This window comes from Panthera onca, chromosome C2 (assembly GCF_046562875.1).
Source record: "Panthera onca isolate mPanOnc1 chromosome C2, mPanOnc1 haplotype 2, whole genome shotgun sequence".
Taxonomy (NCBI): domain Eukaryota; kingdom Metazoa; phylum Chordata; class Mammalia; order Carnivora; family Felidae; genus Panthera; species Panthera onca.
Genome location: NC_138347.1, coordinates 148,131,277 through 148,150,844, shown reverse-complemented (window position 1 = coordinate 148,150,844; position 19,568 = coordinate 148,131,277). Strand labels below are relative to the sequence as shown.

The window sequence follows — 19,568 nt, the reverse complement described above, 5'->3', positions numbered from 1 at the left end:
GTTTATTATATCGCTACATAATGCTATTCTGGACAACAATGCCTTGTTTGCTAATTGTTTCATGCGCCTTGGCCTTGACTCCTGAACTAGATTACCATTTTCTCATAAGCAAGGTCCGTGTCTTTTTATTTCTTCTGGCTCCCTCATGGCCCAGGCTTTGTCCTAGGCACAAAGACGGTGTATGATAAATGGGGCTTATTGGAATTCTAAGGCTAACAGACACGGTTATGTGCAACCTGAATCCTAAAACCCAGTGGGAGCCTCCCGTGTGGCTCTGACACAGTGGGCACCAGCCAGCCTGTAATCAAGCAGGTGGTAACCTGTAGGTAGCATTCACTCCCGTCCTTGGGGATTGCAGGGGTGGGGAGGGGTGGCTGCGCGAGGCACCGAAGGCCCATGAGTGTTGAGAGGCTTGGCTGCCCCCTCCCCACCTTTGCAGGACAGACCCCACCCCTCAGTGGAACTCCAGGCACTAAACCACTCCCAACCCAAAGTCTGGAGAATTTTGTTAACAGGTACATGAAAGAGTGACTCTCCCGTGCAGCTTTTCTTAAAACTCAAAATGAGGCAAATCCGTACTGGCCCACAGGCCACCAAACTGTAACCAGTGAGCTAAATCAGAAACCAGATTGCAGGAATCTATGCATCGTTAAGTAATAATAAACGCAGGGGCGCCTGGGTGGCTCAGTTAAGTGTCTACCTTCAGCTCAGATCATAATCGCATGGTTTGTGAGTTTGAGCCCTGTGTCCGTCTCTGTCCTGACAGCTTGGAGCCTGGAGCCTGCTTCGGATTCTGTGTCTCCCTCTCTCTCCGACCCTCCCCTGCTCGTGCTCTGTCTCTCTCTCTCAAAAATAAATAAACATTAAAAAAATGTTTTTAAATAATACATATATATGTATAGTATACACACATAAGAAAATATGTGTGTGTGTGGGTGGTAAACACAGCCCCACAGCACTCTTATTTTTATACATTTCCATGGTTCTATTCAGGCTACCAGATCGATCAATTTTCACCTTTGAAAGGTCTAAAAGTGTTACTTCCTGGCCTGGATATTGTTATAAATCAGGACCAGCAAAGCCAGGACTCGTGACAGGTATCACTAACTGACCATATTCTCTTCCCGTGGGCCCTAAAGTGGCCTTGGAATATTTGCCCGCACGACACTGAGGTAGCCACAAGCACATGACTCAAATGGGCATGTGCATTAACGCCGAATGGCCCCCTGGTTTAAGCAGTGGCTTCGGGAGAGAGAGGGCTGGGCCACGGGCCATCTGTGTGTGCCAGAAGCCCTGACGGTCCACCTGCTGAGACCCTCTGCTTTGGGCCCAAGTTTAAGGCTCTTTGGAGACTGCTGCTGGCTGGATCGAGGCGGGTACCGATGGGTACTTTTCTAGGAAAGAAAGTCCCCGGGAAACAATCCCTTCGCTGCCCATCGGGAAGAAAATGTACTAGAGGTGAACTCGTTCGTGAAGTGTCCCCCGAGACCGTCCTCACCGCTCCGGCTACCAGTCCGCTCTGGCTGTAACTCTTGGAGGCTGCCACAATGGAGGCGATTAGGAGGAGCAGGGTACCGATTAAATAGTGCAGAAGTTCCTGGGGACAAAAACAAAGCAAAGCAGTGGGTCGCGAGGTCCACTCCTGGTTCTCAGAGGCAACTGGGCACAGAAGAGAGGAACTCTGACCACAGCAGTTAGCTCACAGGCAGCAGACACGGAAGGCTGGCCAGGATGAGGCCCTACAAGACAGAAAAGGAGCCGGCAGGCAGCCAGAGAGGCAACAGAGAGAAAGGACACTTGTTGCGTGAAGAAAGATATCCACTAAGGACGGCTCCACTCCTGAGAGCAATCTGTAGACAATATCCTGACGTCTGGCGAGAGCTAGAGCAAACAGGTCCTCATGGCTCCCAGGCTGGAGAGTTTAAAGGCAGCTCCAGCTCTGAGAGGCAAAGCCCCTCAAAGAGATGTGTGTCTAACGCTTCTGCTTCCGAGAAAGTTCTCGTCTAACAACGGGCTGGCTTTGGTGGCGGCCTGGGGTGCCCACCCGCCCTGTGAACAGTTGTAGGTGTGGACTTGAGATGCTCGGCCCCTCAGACTTGGAGTCGGAGCTTAGAGTGAGGTCAGGGCCCTTCTGTGATGTGCTTGTGGGGGTGGGGGAGCCAGCTTTCTGGCACCCGAGCCTCCTGGTTTGGTCCTCATTTCATCACACTCTGCTGAGGAGTTGGTTGGCAGGGCAGACTCCACCGCTGCTTCCGTCCGCCTCCACCCCATTCAACCCCATGCTTAAAATGGCATCTCCACAGACCCTGAATGAGGCTGAACCTCCTGCATTCAGCAGCATGACTTCCATCCACCTCCTCCTTCTTTCTCCTCATGACACCAGATCAGAGGGGAACGGGGGCTGAGGGCTGGGAGAGTACTCCCGCTGGATCCAGAGTGTATTCATTTTTAATTGTCATCGGTGAGAACTTAGAAATTAGTCCTTCGTGAAGTTCTGCCCATCAGGGTAGTCACCTATTAAATTCTGGAAAAGCATTCCACTTTTAAGCAGCAGCTCCTCTGAAAGCTGGGCAAAATCAAACACCCAAATTTCCCCTTTACGGACTAGAAAGGAATTATCAGAAAGTAGATCACAGAGATTTTGAATGAAGAGCAGATTAGTAAGTGAAGTTCCCTCCCTCCAAGATTCTCACCCACAAAGAAAGAGGACTATGACGTGAAAGGACTATGACATGGGGTACGGAAAACTGACTTGAGAGAGTCCTAAATGGAAGATGCCCCGATAGTGCCCCATCGAAAATGTGGGGCTGAGCTAACCCCTCCAACATTCTCATTCCCTTCTCAGCCCACCCCTATTCTTGTCCCCAGCTTTTATTCCCTCCTCTGCTTGTTCATTATCAGTATCGTTATCAGAGGAGCTTGTTCTCAAAAGAAGCAGAAAGGTGTCATAACTTTGAAAGGAGCCTTATAACTTAGGAACACAAAGGAAAGGTCTCTCAAAATAACATAGCAGGTAATAACATTAAATGTGAATAATTAAAACAGTCCAAACAAGAAGCAGAGGTTGTCAGGCTGGATTTAAAAAAAAAAAAAAAAAAGATTCAACTAGTCTACTGGAGAAAACCTTATATTCAAAGATACAAACAGATTGAAAGTAGAAGCTTCCATTCAAACAGCAACCAAAAGAAAACTGGAGGGGTTATACTGGTGTCAGACAAAATAGATTTTAAAACAAAAAATGTTATGAAAGATAAAGAGGGACATTTTATAATGATGAAAACATCAATCCGTCAGGAAGACAGACAATTATAAACACAAATTCACCTAATAACAAAGCAACACATGAAGCAAAAACTCAAAGAGATGAAGGGAGAAATAGATAATTCAAAAATAATAGTTGGAAGCTTCAATACTCTACTTTCAATAATGTATAGAACAATTAGGGAGAAGATCAACAAGGAAATAGAAGACTCAATACTATAAGGCAACTAAACCTAACCTAACATCTATAAAACACTCTACCCAACGACAGAATATACATTCCTCTCAAATGCAAATAAAATATTCTCTAGGATACACTACATGTTAAACCATAAAATAAAACTCAATAAATGTGAAATATTGAAATAACATGAAGTATGTTCTTCAGCTACAACAGAATGAAATTTGAAAGCAATAGCAGGAAGAAATTTGGGAAACCCACAGATATGTACAAAATAACACATTCCTAACTAATGGGCCAATTAGAGACAAAACCACAAGGAAAATTAGAAGATACCTGCAGATGAATGAAAATGAAGACATAATAGACTAAAATTATGGGATGCAGCTAAAGCAGTGCTCAGAAAGAAATTTATAGCTGTACAGACCTATACTAAAAAACAAGAAAGGCTTCAAATTAATAACCTAATCTTTACCTTAAGACATTGGAAAAAGAAGATCAAACTAAATCTAAAGCAAGGAGACAGAAGGAAAAAAAGATGGGAGCAGAAATTAATGATCTAGAGAACAGAAGAACAATAGGGAAAATTAGTGAAACCAAAACTGGTTCTTTGCAAAGATGAAAAAAACAGCCAAACCTTTAGCAAAACTGATCAAGAAAAAAAAAAAAAAAGGGAGAGAAAAGATGACCAGATTCAAATGACCAGAATCAGAAATGAAAGAGGGGACATCACTACAGACCTTACAGAAGTAAAACTGATCTTAAAGGAATACTTGAACAATTGTATGTCAGTAACTTAGAAAACTTAGATGAAACAGACATGTTCCTATAAGAACATACCACTGCAAGTGACTCAAGCAGAAATAAACAATCTGAAAAATCTAAAACAAGTAGAGTTTGTATTAATAAGAATAATAAATCACCCATAAGAAAAACCCAGGCTCAGATGCTTTCATTGCAGAATTCTACCAAACATTTAAATAAGAATACCAATTCTTCACAAACTCTTTTAAAATACAGAAGAGGTGGTAACAGTTCCCAAATTATTCTATGAGACCAGTATTACAGTGATAGCAAAACCAGACAAAGGTATCACAAGAAAACTACACACTGGTATCTCTTACAAATACAAATATAAAAATTCTCAGTAAAATGCTAGCAAACCAAACCCAGCTACATATAAACTGAATTACATATCATGACCAAACAAAATGTATCCCAGGGATGCAAACTCTAGTTCCACATATGAAAGTCAATGTAATACACTATATTAGAAGAATATTAAGGGGGAAAACCCATGATTGCCTCAACAGACTAAGAAAAAGCATTTGACAAAATCTAACACCCTTTCATGATAAAAAAAAAAAACAAAAAAAACAAAAAAAAAAACATTCAACAAAGTAGGACTGGAAATTAACTTTTTCAATCTGATAAATCGCATTTGTAAAAATCCACGGCTAACATTATATTTAATGATGAAAGATGGAATGCTTTCCTCCTAAGCTCAGGAACAAGATAGCGATGTGTGGTCTTGCCACTTCAATATTCAACTAATTTCTTAGTTGAATAAGAACAATAAGGTAAGAAAATGATTGGAAAGGAATATAAAACTATCTCTACTCATAGATGGCATAATCTTATATCTACAAAATCCTGAAGAATCCACTAACAGTCTATTAGATCTAAAATGAGTTCACCAAGGTTAAGGATACAAGATCAATATACAGAAATCACTTGTATTTCTATCCACTTGGAATGAACAATCCAAAAATGAAATTAAGAAAATGATTACATCTAAAATATCATCAAAAAAATAAGGTACTTAGAAACAGATTTAAGTTCCCCCGTGCCAAATGCACCAAAACTTACACTCTGAAAACTATAAAACATTGATGAAAGAAATTAAAGAAGATCTAAATAAATGGGAAAACCTCCCATGTTCCTAGGTCACAAAACTTAATGTTAAGATGGCAATACTCTCCAAACTGATCTCTAGATTCAGTGCAGTTTGTATTAGAATCCCAGCTGACATTTTGTAGGAACTAAAAAGTTGATTCTAAAATTCATATGGAATTGCAAAACTCCAAAACAATCCTGAAAAAGAACAAATAGAAGATTCAGAATTCCTAATTTCAAAACTGGCTACAAATCTACAGCAATCAAGACCGTGTGGTAAGATCAATGCAACTGAGAGTCCAGATATAAATCCATGTGTTTATGGTCAACTCATTTTCAGCCAGGATGCCAAGACAATGCAATGAGGAAAGAACAGTCTTCCCAACAGATGGTGCTGGGACCACTGGATATTTACATTTCAACGTATTCTTTCCTTCAAAAGAATGAAGTTGAATCCTTACCTCACGGCAGACACAAAAAATTAATTCAAAATAGACAAAATACCTAAATGTAAGAGCTGAAACTATGAAACTCCTTAGAGGAAAACACAGAGTAAAATCTTCATGATCTTGGGTTTGGCAACGGCTTTTTAGATTTTATACCAAAAACATCATTAACAGAAGAAAAGTAGTTACATTAGATTTCATCAAACTAAAAACCTGTGCTTTAATGAACACTATCAAGAAAGTGAACACTAGGGGTGCCTGGGTGGCTCAGGCAGTTGATCATCTAACTTTTGGTTTCAGCTCAGGTCATGATCTCACAGTTCGTGGGTTCAAGCCCCTCTGTGCAGAGCCTGCTTGGCATTTCTCTCTCTCTCCCTCTCTCTCTGTCCCTCCAGGCTCATGTGCTCTCTCTCTCTCTCTCTCTCAAGAAATAAATGGATAAACATTAAAAAAAACTTAAGAAAGTGAAAAATAACCAATAGAATGGGAGAAAATATCTGCCAATCATTTATCTGATAAGGAACTTCTAATTAAAATATACAAAAGACTGAGAATTCGGTAATAAAATGACAACCTAGTCAAAAATGGGCAAAGGATCTGAATAGACATTTCTCTAAAGAAGATACATGAATGGCCAAAAAGCTCACGAAACGATGATTGACATCAACAGTCATCAGAGAAACACAAATCAAAACCATGAGATACCACTTCAAACTCGTTAGAGTGACTAAAATCAGAAAGTAAGAAAATGACGAGATGACGAGTACTGATAAGGATGTGGGGAAATCGGACCCCTCCTACACTGCTGATGGGAATATAAAATGGTGCGGTCACTTTGGAAAAAAGTCTGGCAGCTCCTCAAACAATTAAACACAGTTACCACGGGAACCAGCAATTCCACTCTCTGGTATATTCCCTAGCGAAATGAAAACACGTCCACGCAAAAAGCTTGTATGTGAATGTTCACAGCAGCATTATTCATGATAGCCAAAAGGTGGAAACAACCCAAATGTCCATCAGAATAAACAGAATGTGGTATATCCTTTTAATGGAATAGTCCTTGACTATTAACAAAAATGGAAGTACTGACCCCTGCTACAACATAGAAAAACCATGAAAACACTCTCGGTGAAAGAAACCCGTGACAGAAGACCACACATATGCTTCCATTTACAGGAAATGTCAAGAAGAGGAAGATTCATAGAGACAGAAAGTAGATTAGTGGTTGCTTAAGGTTGGAGGGGATGAAAGGTAGGAGGTGACAGCTAAAGCATACGGGGTTTCTTTTTGAAGCGAGGAAAATGTTCTAAAATTGACTATGGCGATGGTTGCACAACTCTGGGAAGATAGCAAAATCTGGAGAATTGTACACTTTAAATAGGCAATGGTCCGGCATGTGAAGTATATGTCAACCAAGCTTATAAAAAAATAATAGAGGGGCGCCTGGGTAGCTCAGTTAAGTGTCCGACTTCGGCTCAGGTCATGATCTCTCGGTTCATGAGTTCGAGCACCACGTCGGGCTCTGTGCTGACAGCTCGGAGCCTGGAGCCTGCTTCGGATTCTGTGTCTCCCTCTCTCTCTGCCCCTCCCCTGCTCACGCTCTGTCTGTCTCTCAAAAAATAAATAAAGATTAAAATTTTTTTTTTTTAAATAACAGAGTGGAAAGAAAAAAATCCTGGAAACTTCTGAAATCTTTCCTCGGACTCTGCCGGTCCTTTTAGCTGATGAATCTTACCATTCAGTACTCCCAACAGTATAAATCCCCATCGCCTTTAGGAGCTTCTTCCTCCAAACTCACACACATGGCCCGTTTCCTGCCACTCGGGAAAATAAACACTGAGGCAGGAGGCACAGCAGGACACAGGCAGAGATGTCCGGCAGACATTGGGACGTGCAGGGCCACAGCAGGAAGAGACGGAGAAAGAGCAGGCGGACGCCAGGGGGCGCAGTTGGGACGGATTCTGTTGGGTCTCAGTGCCTCAGCTAATACCCTGACTTCCGGGTGCCCAGAATCGGGCCCGGCCACTCCCTTACCGACAGGGGCCAGCTGATGCAGGTGAGCACGCGGTAGAGACGGAACAGATGCACCAGGTAAAAGACGAGGATCATTATCAAGTTGCAGATGGTGACCACTTCAAAGTAGCTGTAGGCACTGTACCTGGTCCACACAGAACTCCTCACGCAGATGAAGGCGATCAGCAGAGTGACCTGGGACAGAAATACAGGCACGTCAGAGAAACGCCCGGCCAGGACGGCCACCCAGGGAACAAACAACAACAGGACATTGAGGAACCGCTGCGATTCGGGTTATTTCCTCACAGACTGGCTGCAAGGTTGGGAAAGTGCACTTTCCCATAGCGCGAGCCTTTAAAACACGCCGGTCGCGGGGCACCTGGGTGGCTCAGTCGGTTGAGTGAACGACTTGGCTCAGGCCAGGATCTCACAGTTTCATGAGTTCACGCCCCCTATCGGGCTCTGTGCTGACAGTGCAGAGCCTGCTTAGGATTCTCTCTCTCTGTCCCCGTCCTGATTGCGCGCCCGCTCTCTCTCTCTCAAAATAAACAAGCTTGGAGCGCCTGGGTGGCTCAGTCGGTTAAGCGTCCGACTTCAGCTCAGGTCACGATCTCGCGGTCCGTGAGTTCGAGCCCCGCGTCGGGCTCTGGGCTGACGGCTCAGAGCCTGGAGCCTGCTTCCGATTCTGTGTCTCCCTCTCTCTCTGCCCCTCCCCCGTTCATGCTCTGTCTCTGTCTCAAAAATAAATAAACATTAAAAAAAAAAAAAGTTAAAAACAAAACAAAATAAACAAGCTTTAAAAAAAAGGAAAAAAAAAGAAAGAAAGAAAATGTGAGTCTCTAATGAGCATCAAATCACAAAATGTATCTGACACCGGTTCAAGTGGTGTGAAAAATGCTCTATTTTCTCAAGCCCCTCATTTCTAGCGTCTGTCCAACTGCTCCGAAAAGATACGAAGGCTGGGAAAGACTCTGGCATGAAGAGAGTGCTCTGCTTGTCAAATCCAAACAGCAGTGTGCAGAGGGACCCTCGACATTTGCGTATTCCCCTTTGCTAATGAGCAACAGGAGTAATTTTCATTTTTTTGGTTCCTCTCTAGCCGGCCAGCCTTGGTAATAGAATGATTCATGCCTTGAGGCTGTTTTAAAGCTCCGAGGGGAGCTCTGCTTCACTCGGGACTATGCGTGATCTCGCCAGGGCTCTGCTGATTATCAGTCCCCATTTGCAGGCCTCCCGGTCTATGGGTGTCCCCACCTCGCGCTGACCCCTCCCGCACTGGGACGTTCAAGGCCTGCCTTAAAATGCAGCGAATTCAGGATTATGAGGCGTGATTCCTGGGTGAAGAGGCAATTTTGTGCTTAACTGAATGCAAAGATTAGAATAATTTGTACAACTCTTCATTTGTGACAGAGCCACCTCTTTCCCATGATGACACAGAGATGTGGGAGTTTCCCAGTGAACAAAAGGGGTCCGGGCAGGTCTTCCTCTATGAACTCCCAGGGCCAAGGACCTTCAGCAGGAAGGACATTATCGTTCTACCGCAAACCATCGCAAACCTCTCTGCGGAACATGCTTGTAAAGTAAGACTTCCCGAACCCTGTTCAACTGGCCTAATGCCACCTACCTACTGTGTGCTCTTCTTCTGGGAATCCCAACTTTGGAAAATCACATTTAGACTCCAGATGGTATGTACTAATGCATACAACTAAAAGCTTCCTTTTTGCCCAATAATTCATGCATCCCTACTTTAAATGGCTAGCATCGCAGCTAATGCGCTCTAAAAAAAGAAAGAAAGAAAAGAAAGAAAGAAAGAAAGAAAGAAAGAAAGAAAGAAAGATCTGACACCAAACTTTTCAGAACTTTTCTAAGGCCAGCAGGTAACCTCTGCAAAATGATGGAGACCCCTGAATCCTCTAGATCGATACTCTGGGGGCAGCCAGAAAGGTGAAGCAGAAGAATGAGCAAGCAAGAGCATGGTGGAGAAAAGGCCCTGGGGTGCTCATTCTCCCCCACCCCAACCACGGCCCCCTCAGACCTCTTCTTGTTTCCAGCCAGAAAAGCAAATCAAACACCACAGCAGAATTGAGACAAACTGAAGTAGGAGTTCTGATTTCAGGGCTAAGGACGGCTGGGAGGCTTCTGGAAGGCAGACGTGATTCTGTGTAGAGTAACTTCAATGTGATACCGTCCAAAGGAGTAATTCGTGCTCTCCAGCTCCTCTGATAAAGGCTCGTCCTTTTATATCAAACTGCCATTGACAGTTGAAAATAAAATATCTAACACAAACATCCAGAGGTTTAAAAGTAATGTTGCAAGCACCCCCAACTCAAAGCCAGGGTCTCACAGACCGGCTGTGGCACTGTTCAGAATCCCCAGAATCATCTCAGATTAGAAACCACCCCTTTCTCCCCCAAACTGTGTCGTTTCTGACTCTATCAAAATGCTTACTAGAAAGAAGAGATGATTTTTGTGAAAGCAACAGAGGGTTTAAATTTCACACCTGGAACAGGCTGACATCACTTGAGAGAAATGAATGTCCCTCTCCTCCCCCCACCCCCGCCTCTCCCCCCCCCCACCCCCAACTCTGGAACTAAAACATCCTGGTCTTAACTCTACAGCAGGCGCCAGGCAGCCTCCTCAGGTTCTCAGTCTGGGTGGGTGTCCCTCAAGGGAGAAAAAGCATTCCATTCTAAGATGGAACATTTCTGGAGAAGACTCAAGAGGCAGGCTTCGGGAGAAGCGTTCTTCTGAGCTGGGCAGCAGAAGCCTCCGGTGGTCTCGGGGGCCCTGCCACCTGCTGCCTGCAGTCTGTGCTCTGGAACATTCCCTCAGGAGGCTTGGTCTTCCTGTGCTCCTGCCGGAGTCTGGTCTGCTGAACACGCCTGCATCTGGCTGAAGATGGCACCCAGACACCTTATGTTTCGAGAACCTCGGGCTGGATGTGGGCAGGTCACCCAACCCCACCTTCTCGCAAGGGTTTTTATCCTGACCTTGGAATAATGTATCAGCCAGGAAGACAAGCAGGGGAGAGAGAAGTCGCTGATGAAAGCCAACATCAAAAGGTCTCAGACCCAATTCTAAGAGGCTTTTCTGGAAAAGCCCAGGAGATGAAAGCCAGGCTTGTTCAAAAAGTCAGAGATGGGGCGAGTCCGTGATCGCAAAGTGCGCAAATCTGCAAGGAGGCCCATTAATGACTCTGCTTGGCTGTGGGCCGGCAGAAGAGGGATTTGATATGTTTCTAACTTTGGCTGAATTCTGCCCTGGGGTGGGAGGAAATTTACCCCACCTCCCTGTTAAAGCCCCCCCGGGTCAGCACCACCAAACAGCCTTTGTGGAACCTCACTGACACCCACGTGCAAGAGAACCCTCGCCCGGCTTATTTCCTCTGCGTCCTCCTTTCACTCACCAATCTATCATCAGCCTTTTGGTTATAGGCTCCTTCCCACCCTCCCAAACCCCAGCACACAGTTTTGTTCTGTATCCAAAAATAAAAATGCCCTTGAAAACACAAGAGGCGAGGGGGAATAACCTAAAAAACGTTATGTCAGGGGTCGTCAGGTGCAGGCAGCTAGCATCCGGCTAATTAATGCACTAGTTTCTGAATCTAACCATGCAGCAAAATACCTACAGCTTATTAAAAACCAAATATGCTTGTCTGTGCTGGGACTATTTCTGGAAGGACACATAAGAAACCGGTAACAGTGGTTGCCTCTGGGGAGAACTGATCATTTAGTGGTTTTTTAAATTTGCTGTTTTCTTTTCTTGTATTATAAAAATCACACATTAAGCTGTAAAAAAGCTAATGACATGTCTTAGAGATCTTTAATGGCACATGTATAGACTTACCCTTTTCTTCCAACTGGCTGCGGATTTATTTGACCCAGTGTTTGTCAACCTCAGCACTACTGACATTTGGGGCTGGGTAATTTTTTGGTGGGGACTGTCCTGTAGCACGGTTAGCAGCATCCTGTCCCCCACCCACAAAATGCCAGGTGCTACTAAGCACCTCCCCAGGCACAATAACCAAAAATGTCTCCAGATGTTGGCAAAGATCCTGGGGGGCGGGGGGGGGCACCCCCTCTGGTCAGGAAGTACCACCTTACACAATCTTTTACTGATGGGCATTTGTCACATCCCCAGCTTTTTGCAAGTACACATCATCCTGCAAAAGAATATTCTTGGACAAGCTGCTTTCTGCATATATGTACATTTCTGAAAGGTTCTCAGAAGTGAAATGATGAAGTGAAAGCATATTCACAGGCAAGATTTTGATATTTGCTGCCAAAATGCTATCCAAAAAAAAAAAAAAAAAGATGAGTTCCCCCGCATAGGGAGCCTTGCTCACACAGATTATTATCAGTATTTAAAAAGAAAGGAAATGATATCTTTTATTTAATCTTAATTTCCCTGATAACTAGTGGGCTGAATATCTTTTCATAAGTTTATTATAGATTTGATATTTATATTCTGAATATTAACCTATTGCCTGTTGCGGATACTGCAAATATATTCTCTCAGCTGCCTTTAGTTTTTGTCTTTTCTATTACTGAAATTTAAAATTTTTTATGCAGTCGAATCTACACATTATTTTTTATAGCTTCTGGGTTTTGTGGGGTTTTTTTGAAATGCTTATTTATTTATTTTGAGAGAGAGTGAGTGGAAGAGGAGCAGAGAGAGGGAGGGAGACAGGATCCCAAGCAGGCTCCACACTGTCAGCACAGAGCCCTAAGTGGGGCTCGAACTCACGAACCGCGAGATCATGACCCGAGCCGAAATCAAGAGTCGGATGCTCAACAAACTGAGCCAACCAGGCGCCCTGGGGTTGTGTCTTAAGCTCCACCTGCAGGTTCTGGTCCCAGTTTCTGCTGCTTCTCTGGGCACACTGGGCTCCCAGAGTGCCTCAAGGGCTGCCCCCCTCAGGTGGGTCCCCAGTATTCTCTCTGACGGAACCTTTGTGATTGTACTAAACCTATTTGGTGTTTGGTTAGATGTGTATTTGCTTGTTGGTCACCTTGTTTACTACCCTTCTCCCAACTACTCGAGGGACTCTGCTGGTTTCACTCTTACTCTCTCCTCCTAGCAGAGTGCCCTGCACATAATAGGTAGGGAATTCAACACCGAGGGAATGGATGGTTTCTGGGGTCATCCTGCCATCCTCTGTGCCAGCTCTGTGCCACTCTATTGCATTAAACAAAAACAAAAAACCACGTCTCCCTCCCTTACTGGGCTCAAGCGCTTTGAGAAGAGAATCGCGCTTTTTTGTTAAACTTCACTTCGGGACCTAGCACAAAGGACTTTTGGAGGCTGCTAACACCTGTCAAAGTTGGCTGATGGACTCATTAACTGCCCCAGGAGGTCTGGCATCCAGGATCTCCAGGGTATCGGTGAGTATGGTTTGTGAAGGAGCCAGAACATTCTCAGCGTGTTATTGAGGCCAGGCCATGCTCCCCTGTCCCTAATCAGTTTTGCACCACAGAGCCCGGACGGCAATCTGGGCAACATCACGTCACCCACGTCACCACCGCTCTTGGCTAGCAAAGGTCATCAGGTCACACTCAGACTACGGAGACGGAACGCTCAACTTGTCAAAAACATCATTATATCAGAAAGGATCAGAAGCACCACTGACACTTATTATGTAGCAAACTTGGTGGTTCGGTCCTTACATTGAACCAAACTGAAATGGCAATTTTTTTTTTTTGCAAGTAGTAGTTTCTCTAGTTTGTTTCTCTTTCAGTATCCGACTCGATTTCCTAGTCTCTGTTGTGGCTGATTCAATTTCACGAACGAAAACAACGTCCTCTGCCGCTTGCTCCCACCATGACCGGGGGAGGGGAGGACACGCGGCTTTGTGTATGTGCGGGCGGTAGGCGGCCACCTCCCCGGAGAAGTGGGTCAGCAGAGGGGACCAAGGGCAACTGAGACAACGTGGAGATGCCACAGGGAATGGGGGATTCAACCACAAAGGGAAAGGCCTATTGGCACGGCTCCTCGTGAGCCAAGGAGGCCGAGGTACAGAGACGGGAAGCACTCGGCACCAATCGCCCCCGCTCACACGTCTGAGCCGGGCATGGACACAGGCTGGCCCGCTGCAGCACGCTCCCCGGCGTCCTGTTGCCATGGCAGTGATGGCTGGAGCCCTGGAGCCCCAAAGCCACGTCTCCCAAGGACATCCCAGCCTGAACACTGGCTACTGAATGTCTGTCGGCAAAGCGAACGGGGAGAGAGGAATGGGCGGGGTGGGTCTTTTTGTTCCAATTTACTCTCCTTTCTGGTGATGACAATTCAAAAACCATTTTCTGCCTACTTTGTGCTAGGGACTAGCGACAATCATCAGCGGAACAGACACAGTCCTTGCCCTCCTGGAGCTCACGGTCTAAAGGAAGAGATCAACACCCACGTCCACATGCTCACAAATTCTTCACCATAAACTGAGATAAGCTAAGAAGGAAAGAATGCACAGGGTTTTCCAAAGATCGCAAGAAATTTAGAAGAACTTGATGTAGCTTGAAGGGTCTGGAGTTCACTCCCACGGAAACCGCCGAGGGGCGAAGGGAGCACTGGCAGAGGCAGGCCACGCTAACTCCTGTCACCCCGGCAGCAGCGCCCCCAACAAACACGGCCAGGCAGCACTGTGCCCCATTCACACATCTGAGGACGGGGAGGACCAGGGGTGGGTCACTTGCCACGGATGGTCAATGGTGGGGCCAGAGCACAAACCCAGACTCCCAAGACTCTGTGAGTGTGTTCCAGGGGGACGGGCTGCCATGTCTCAGAGGCTTCAGCTTGGACCCAACCCACCCAGGGTCATCACGTCTGTTCCCAAGTCAGCAAGCAGGAGTCCTCCTGCAGAGACGTCTGAGAAGGTGGTGACCGGAGGGGCTACAAAGAACGAGCCCCCTCCATGGAGGGGAGGCATCACCCACCTTTCTTCCTCTCAGGTTTCTTTAAGGAACTTTCTCAACGTTTGCTCTGGAGAAATCTGAACTGCATTCCTGCTCAGCAGCTGGCCCTCAGTGAGACCAGTTCGAGCGGTGGCACCAACGGAGGAGGGACAGTTGGGACAAATCCCCGGAGCTTTTGGGGGAGAGGGGAGGGATACAGGGGATGGTACCCAATGAAAGGACACGGGGCTTGGCCAGCAGGTTGAATCCAGTCCCCACAGCCACCTCTTCTCTGTTTCACATGTGGTTTTCTTTCTGCCATGTCTTCTCTGTCACCGTCGCTGATAGCACACTGCCCTCCTTGACTTGCTCTACAAATGACAGGTACTACCCTTTCTGAGTGCTTACTCTTCCTCTCTCCGGGCACTGAGCTAAGGACTCTTCAATTTTTAAACAAGTTTACCCTCACGACAGTCCCAGTACTGTTATCACTGTCCTTTCACGAGGAAACCTGAAGCACAGAGAGGTTAAGCAACTTGTTCAAAGTCACACAGTCAGGCGGAGGAACCAGCTGGGCCCCTGGCATGGCCCTGAGGTCTAACCACTGCACTGCTCTGCCTACAGGGCCTGTTCCTCTTCACAGCCCCCTCTCCCAGGTTTTGGACTCTGTTTTCAGCAAGGACTTGAATCCTTTGTCCTGACCCCCTGGGAGCAAGCACCGAACGTTGCCTGGGACTCTGCATGATGGAAGGGAAGCCCTGCTCTGCCTCAGCTTCCCTCATGCTGGAAGCAGGGCTCTGGGGCTCCAACTCAGAAATGGCCTGTAAGGAATGGGATTCACGTCAAGTCTCCTGCTTAAACCAAAGATACTCAAAGGTATAATCAACACTGTTCATTACAGAAAATCAATTCATGCAAGTATCTATTTAAGAAAATAAAAATCAGGGGCTCCTGGGTGGCTCAGTCGGTCGAGTGTCCGACTTCGGCTCAGGTCATGACTTCATGGTTCATGAGTTCGAGCCCCGCATCGGGCCCTGTGCTGACAGTGTGGGGCCTGGAACCTGCTTTGGATTCTGTGTCTCCTCCCTCTCTCTCTGCCCCCTCCCCCGCTCATGCTCTGTCTCCCTCTCTCTCAAAAGTGAATAAACATTAAAAAAATTTTTTTAAAAAGAAAAGAACAATCACCTATCCTGCTTCTCAGGGATAACCACCACCCCTGGCATTTTGGAGGATTTCTTTCCACCTATGTGTGTTTAAAGCATATATGTATTATTTTTCCTTTTCAAAGATTGGCTCGTACTGCATATATAGTTTTATATTCTGCTTCTAAAAAGGTAATTATTTTATCATTTGTAGATGCTACTTATTCAGTTATTCTGCTTCAGAGACCTTATCACTGCCCAGCAAAGCTGTTTATTTTACCTGTTTATTATTATTATTATTATTATTATTGTCTGTCATCTCTGAATGTAAGCCCCACGATGATGGGGATTTTAATCTGTTTTGTTCACTGTTATTTCCCCAGTGCCAGGAACCCTGAATGGTACACGTGTTGTCCGTGGATATTTGGTAAATACGTGAATGAATACATGACTGAATGCAATTTGATGTCCGTTTCCTGAGACCTATGTTCCAGGCACTGTGCTGGGCCGCATTCTCGTTCACTCATGCCCGGGAGGGGAGTGAGATGGATGGGGGAGGAAGGTAAAAGCATCACTCTGGAGAGGCCCCACTTTGACATGTGGGGTGAGACATGTAGGACTCACTTTTATCCTGTGCATCCTAAAACGAGTAGGCGCTTTAAACCCAGAAGCCAGGGCCCATCAGGAAACTGTGTGAATTACAACCTGCATGCACATGTCCAGATGTAGACCGTGCCACAGCAAAGCTTTAGTTTGAGACAAGCTGACTATTAAGCTCATATCCCAGCCAAGACTGCCTCTGCCCGCTGTACGCCTACTTGTGAGTACACAGGCAGGGACCCGGACTCAGCCCCTGCTGCATCCCCAGTGCCCAGCCCCAGTGCACTGGCCTTGAATGGTAAACGCAGACCTGAGCTTGGGGTTAGGCTGGATTCTCAACAGCAACCTTCGGGTAAAAATGGCTGGCAGGCTGGGGGCAGCTTCTTTTCTGTAATCATTTCCCCCTCAGGCTCTCCAGGGTTTATAGAAAGGCAGCACTGAATGCAGGGCTTTGCTCTTAGGCATAAGCAGAAGAGAGGCTGCCCGAGCAGATGCCAACATGGCGAGCGAATGGGATGCCCAGCAATTTAGACACAGACTGAAATATTGAGGGGTGAGACGAAACACAGTAGAAGATCTGCTCTACAATAATATGGGAGCAAATGGGCTCTGTGCTGACAGCTCAGAGCCTAGGGCCTGTTTCAGATTCTGTGTCTCCCTCTCTGTCTCTGCCCCTCCCCCACTTGTGCTCTGTCTCTCTCTCTCAAAAACAAACACTTTTTTTAAAAAAAGGAGGGGGGCGGAACTCAAGGCAAAGGCAGGTGCTCCAGGGGAGCCGGACTTGAGGCTACAGTGAGTAAGCCACCCACTCAGGTCACCTCAGGTGACAGCGTTTGTCGTGAGGGCACGGGGAGCCGCCTCAGCCCCTCTCAGACAAGCCTGGGGACGCGCTGGTGGGCCTTTCTCCTTGCTCAAGGTACAGCCTACAAGTGGGAACCCTTCTCTCCACCTCTCTTATCACACTCTCCACAGGGAACACCCCCATTCACCAGTCACCTCCCAGAACCAGGCCCCTGCACAGGCCCAGCATCTCCCTATGTCCCGCGGACAATGTGGTCTTTCTTTGCTGCAGCCAGCTGGATCCAGGGTCAGGTGCCCAACAGAATTTTCCATGATGATGGAAATGTTGTCTCTACCTGTGCTGCGCAATATGACAGGCAACGGCAAGAGCGGAACACTTGGAATGTAGCTGACGTGACTGAGGAATTGAATGTTTAACGTCATTGATTTAAATTTAAATAGCCGCGTGTGGCTAGTGGCTACCGTGTCATACAGTTCTAGACGGCCCACGAAGCATTCTCTGCCCTTCTGTTCCCTGGACTGAAGGGGCCTCTCCCTCCACCAACACTTCACTCCCATCCCTTTTCTGGCCTCTGCCATTATCCCCGTCCAGGTCCCATGCCCCCGAGAAGAAGAAACCTCTTTGTAGATCCAGGCAGGGTCTGGGCCTCCCTGGATCCCACAAAGCAGCCATTCAGTGAAAGAACTCACTCACCAGTGCTTGTCCTAGTCAGCTGGACCAGGCCTTTGCCCCTCCTTGGATTAAGTATCAGGCTTCTAGGAATGGCTGTTCGTAAAGTCCAAAGAGGTTGGTGACCTTCCACAGATAGGAAGAGAGTGGATGCTCCAGCCATCAGATCTGTTCTATAGAAATCCAGTTATATTTCTGAAAGGCAGCTTGCCTTTGGTCCAACCGCCTCAGCTCAGTGGCTGGTGCCACGTCCCAGCTGCGTGGCTTCACTTTTCTATGCCTCAATTTCTTCATCTTTCTTCATTCTTACAAGTGTACCTTATAAGGATGTTGTGAGGGCAAAATGCGTTAACACATGTGCAGCTCTGTGCTTGACCCAAAAGAAGGATGTAACAAACAGTGAACACAATGCGTTTCTGTAATTCTAATTTGTAAGCCCCCCCTCCCCAGCGCCCTCCCTCAAGCACAGAGGCCTTGATGCTGCTGAGATTGGAATGTAATTTACATAAGATTAGTGTGTAATCGGGGCACCTGGGTGGCTCAGTCGGTTAAGCATCTGACTTCGGCTCAGGTCATGATCTCACGGTCCCCGTGAGTTCGAGCCCCACGTCGGGCTCTGTGCTGACAGCTCAGAGCCTGGAGCCTGCTTCAGATTCTGTGTCTCCCTCTCTCTCTCTGCCCCCTCCCCTGTTCATAATCTGTCTCTCTCTGTCTCAAAAATAAATAAAAAAACATTAAAAAAAAAAGATTAGTATGTAATCTAACCTCCCCCCCAGCCCCTCCATTCCAAAATCAGTGGTGAGTCTTACAGTCAATAAAGTCTTAGAATCAAGGCAACCCAACATATTAATTCAGAAATGGGAAAACATAGAAAATATATTAAATGCTCTTTTTTTTTTCTTTTTTTTAAGATGGTAAATCCTAGAAAACTGGATAAAATCAGATGGGTAAAACCTCCGTGTGTAGCCATGGTCTTACAGGCAGAAGGAGCTAGTGTTTCCCAGAGGTTCCCTGATGAGGTGATTAACAAAATAAAAGAGTATGACTGCCAAAGAATCTTCTCCAGGACTGGTGGGAGCAGGATGGGCTTAACAGCCCCTGCTGGGACATGAGCGTTTTTTTTTTTTTGAAGTTACTGAAATAATACTGGTATGATCACTATTTCTGCACATGGCTAGTTTCCTTAGGCGTGGGGGTAAGTTCTATTATTACCCCCATTCCACAGATGAGGAAACTGAGGCATCTGGAGACATGTGGAAAGATTTTATGACTATTTGTCATAGAGCAAAAGCTAACTCCTACATCTGGTTTTAGAGTTTCCCTGGTTTCCCAGTTAGACAAGCCTTTTTTTTTTTTTTTTTAATGTTTATTTCTGAGAGAGAGAGAGGGAGAGAGAGAGAGAGAAAATGATCGGGGCAGGGGCAGAGATAGAGGGAGACACAGATTCCGAAGGAGGCTCCAGGTTCTGAGCCATCAGCACAGAGCCTGACGCGGGGCTAGAACTCACAGACCACAAGATCATGATGTGAGCCGAAGTCGTATGCTTAACCAACTAAGCCACTGAGGCGCCCCAAGCCTAGTTTTTATTTATTTATTTTTTTTTTTAAATTTTTTTTTTTAACGTTTATTTATTTTTGAGACAGAGAGAGACAGAGCATGAATGGGGGAGGGTCA

General features: G+C 46.1%; 1 protein-coding gene across 2 annotated transcripts in view; it reads right to left on the bottom strand.

The window, feature by feature from the left end:
- The window catches only part of CMTM7 (CKLF like MARVEL transmembrane domain containing 7), a 49,872-nt gene that overhangs the window by 4,798 nt on the left and 25,506 nt on the right, over nucleotides 1-19,568 (bottom strand). Inside the window, exons 2-3 of one of the 2 annotated variants that reach the window (XM_060638441.3) lie at nucleotides 7,819-7,992; nucleotides 1,499-1,597 (exon numbers count right to left, since the gene is read on the bottom strand). In XM_060638441.3, the coding sequence (XP_060494424.1) occupies nucleotides 1,499-1,597; nucleotides 7,819-7,992 (273 nt within the window). The remainder of the gene's footprint in view (nucleotides 1-1,498; nucleotides 1,598-7,818; nucleotides 7,993-19,568) is intronic. The other variant, XM_078432429.2, reaches the window with a different exon arrangement.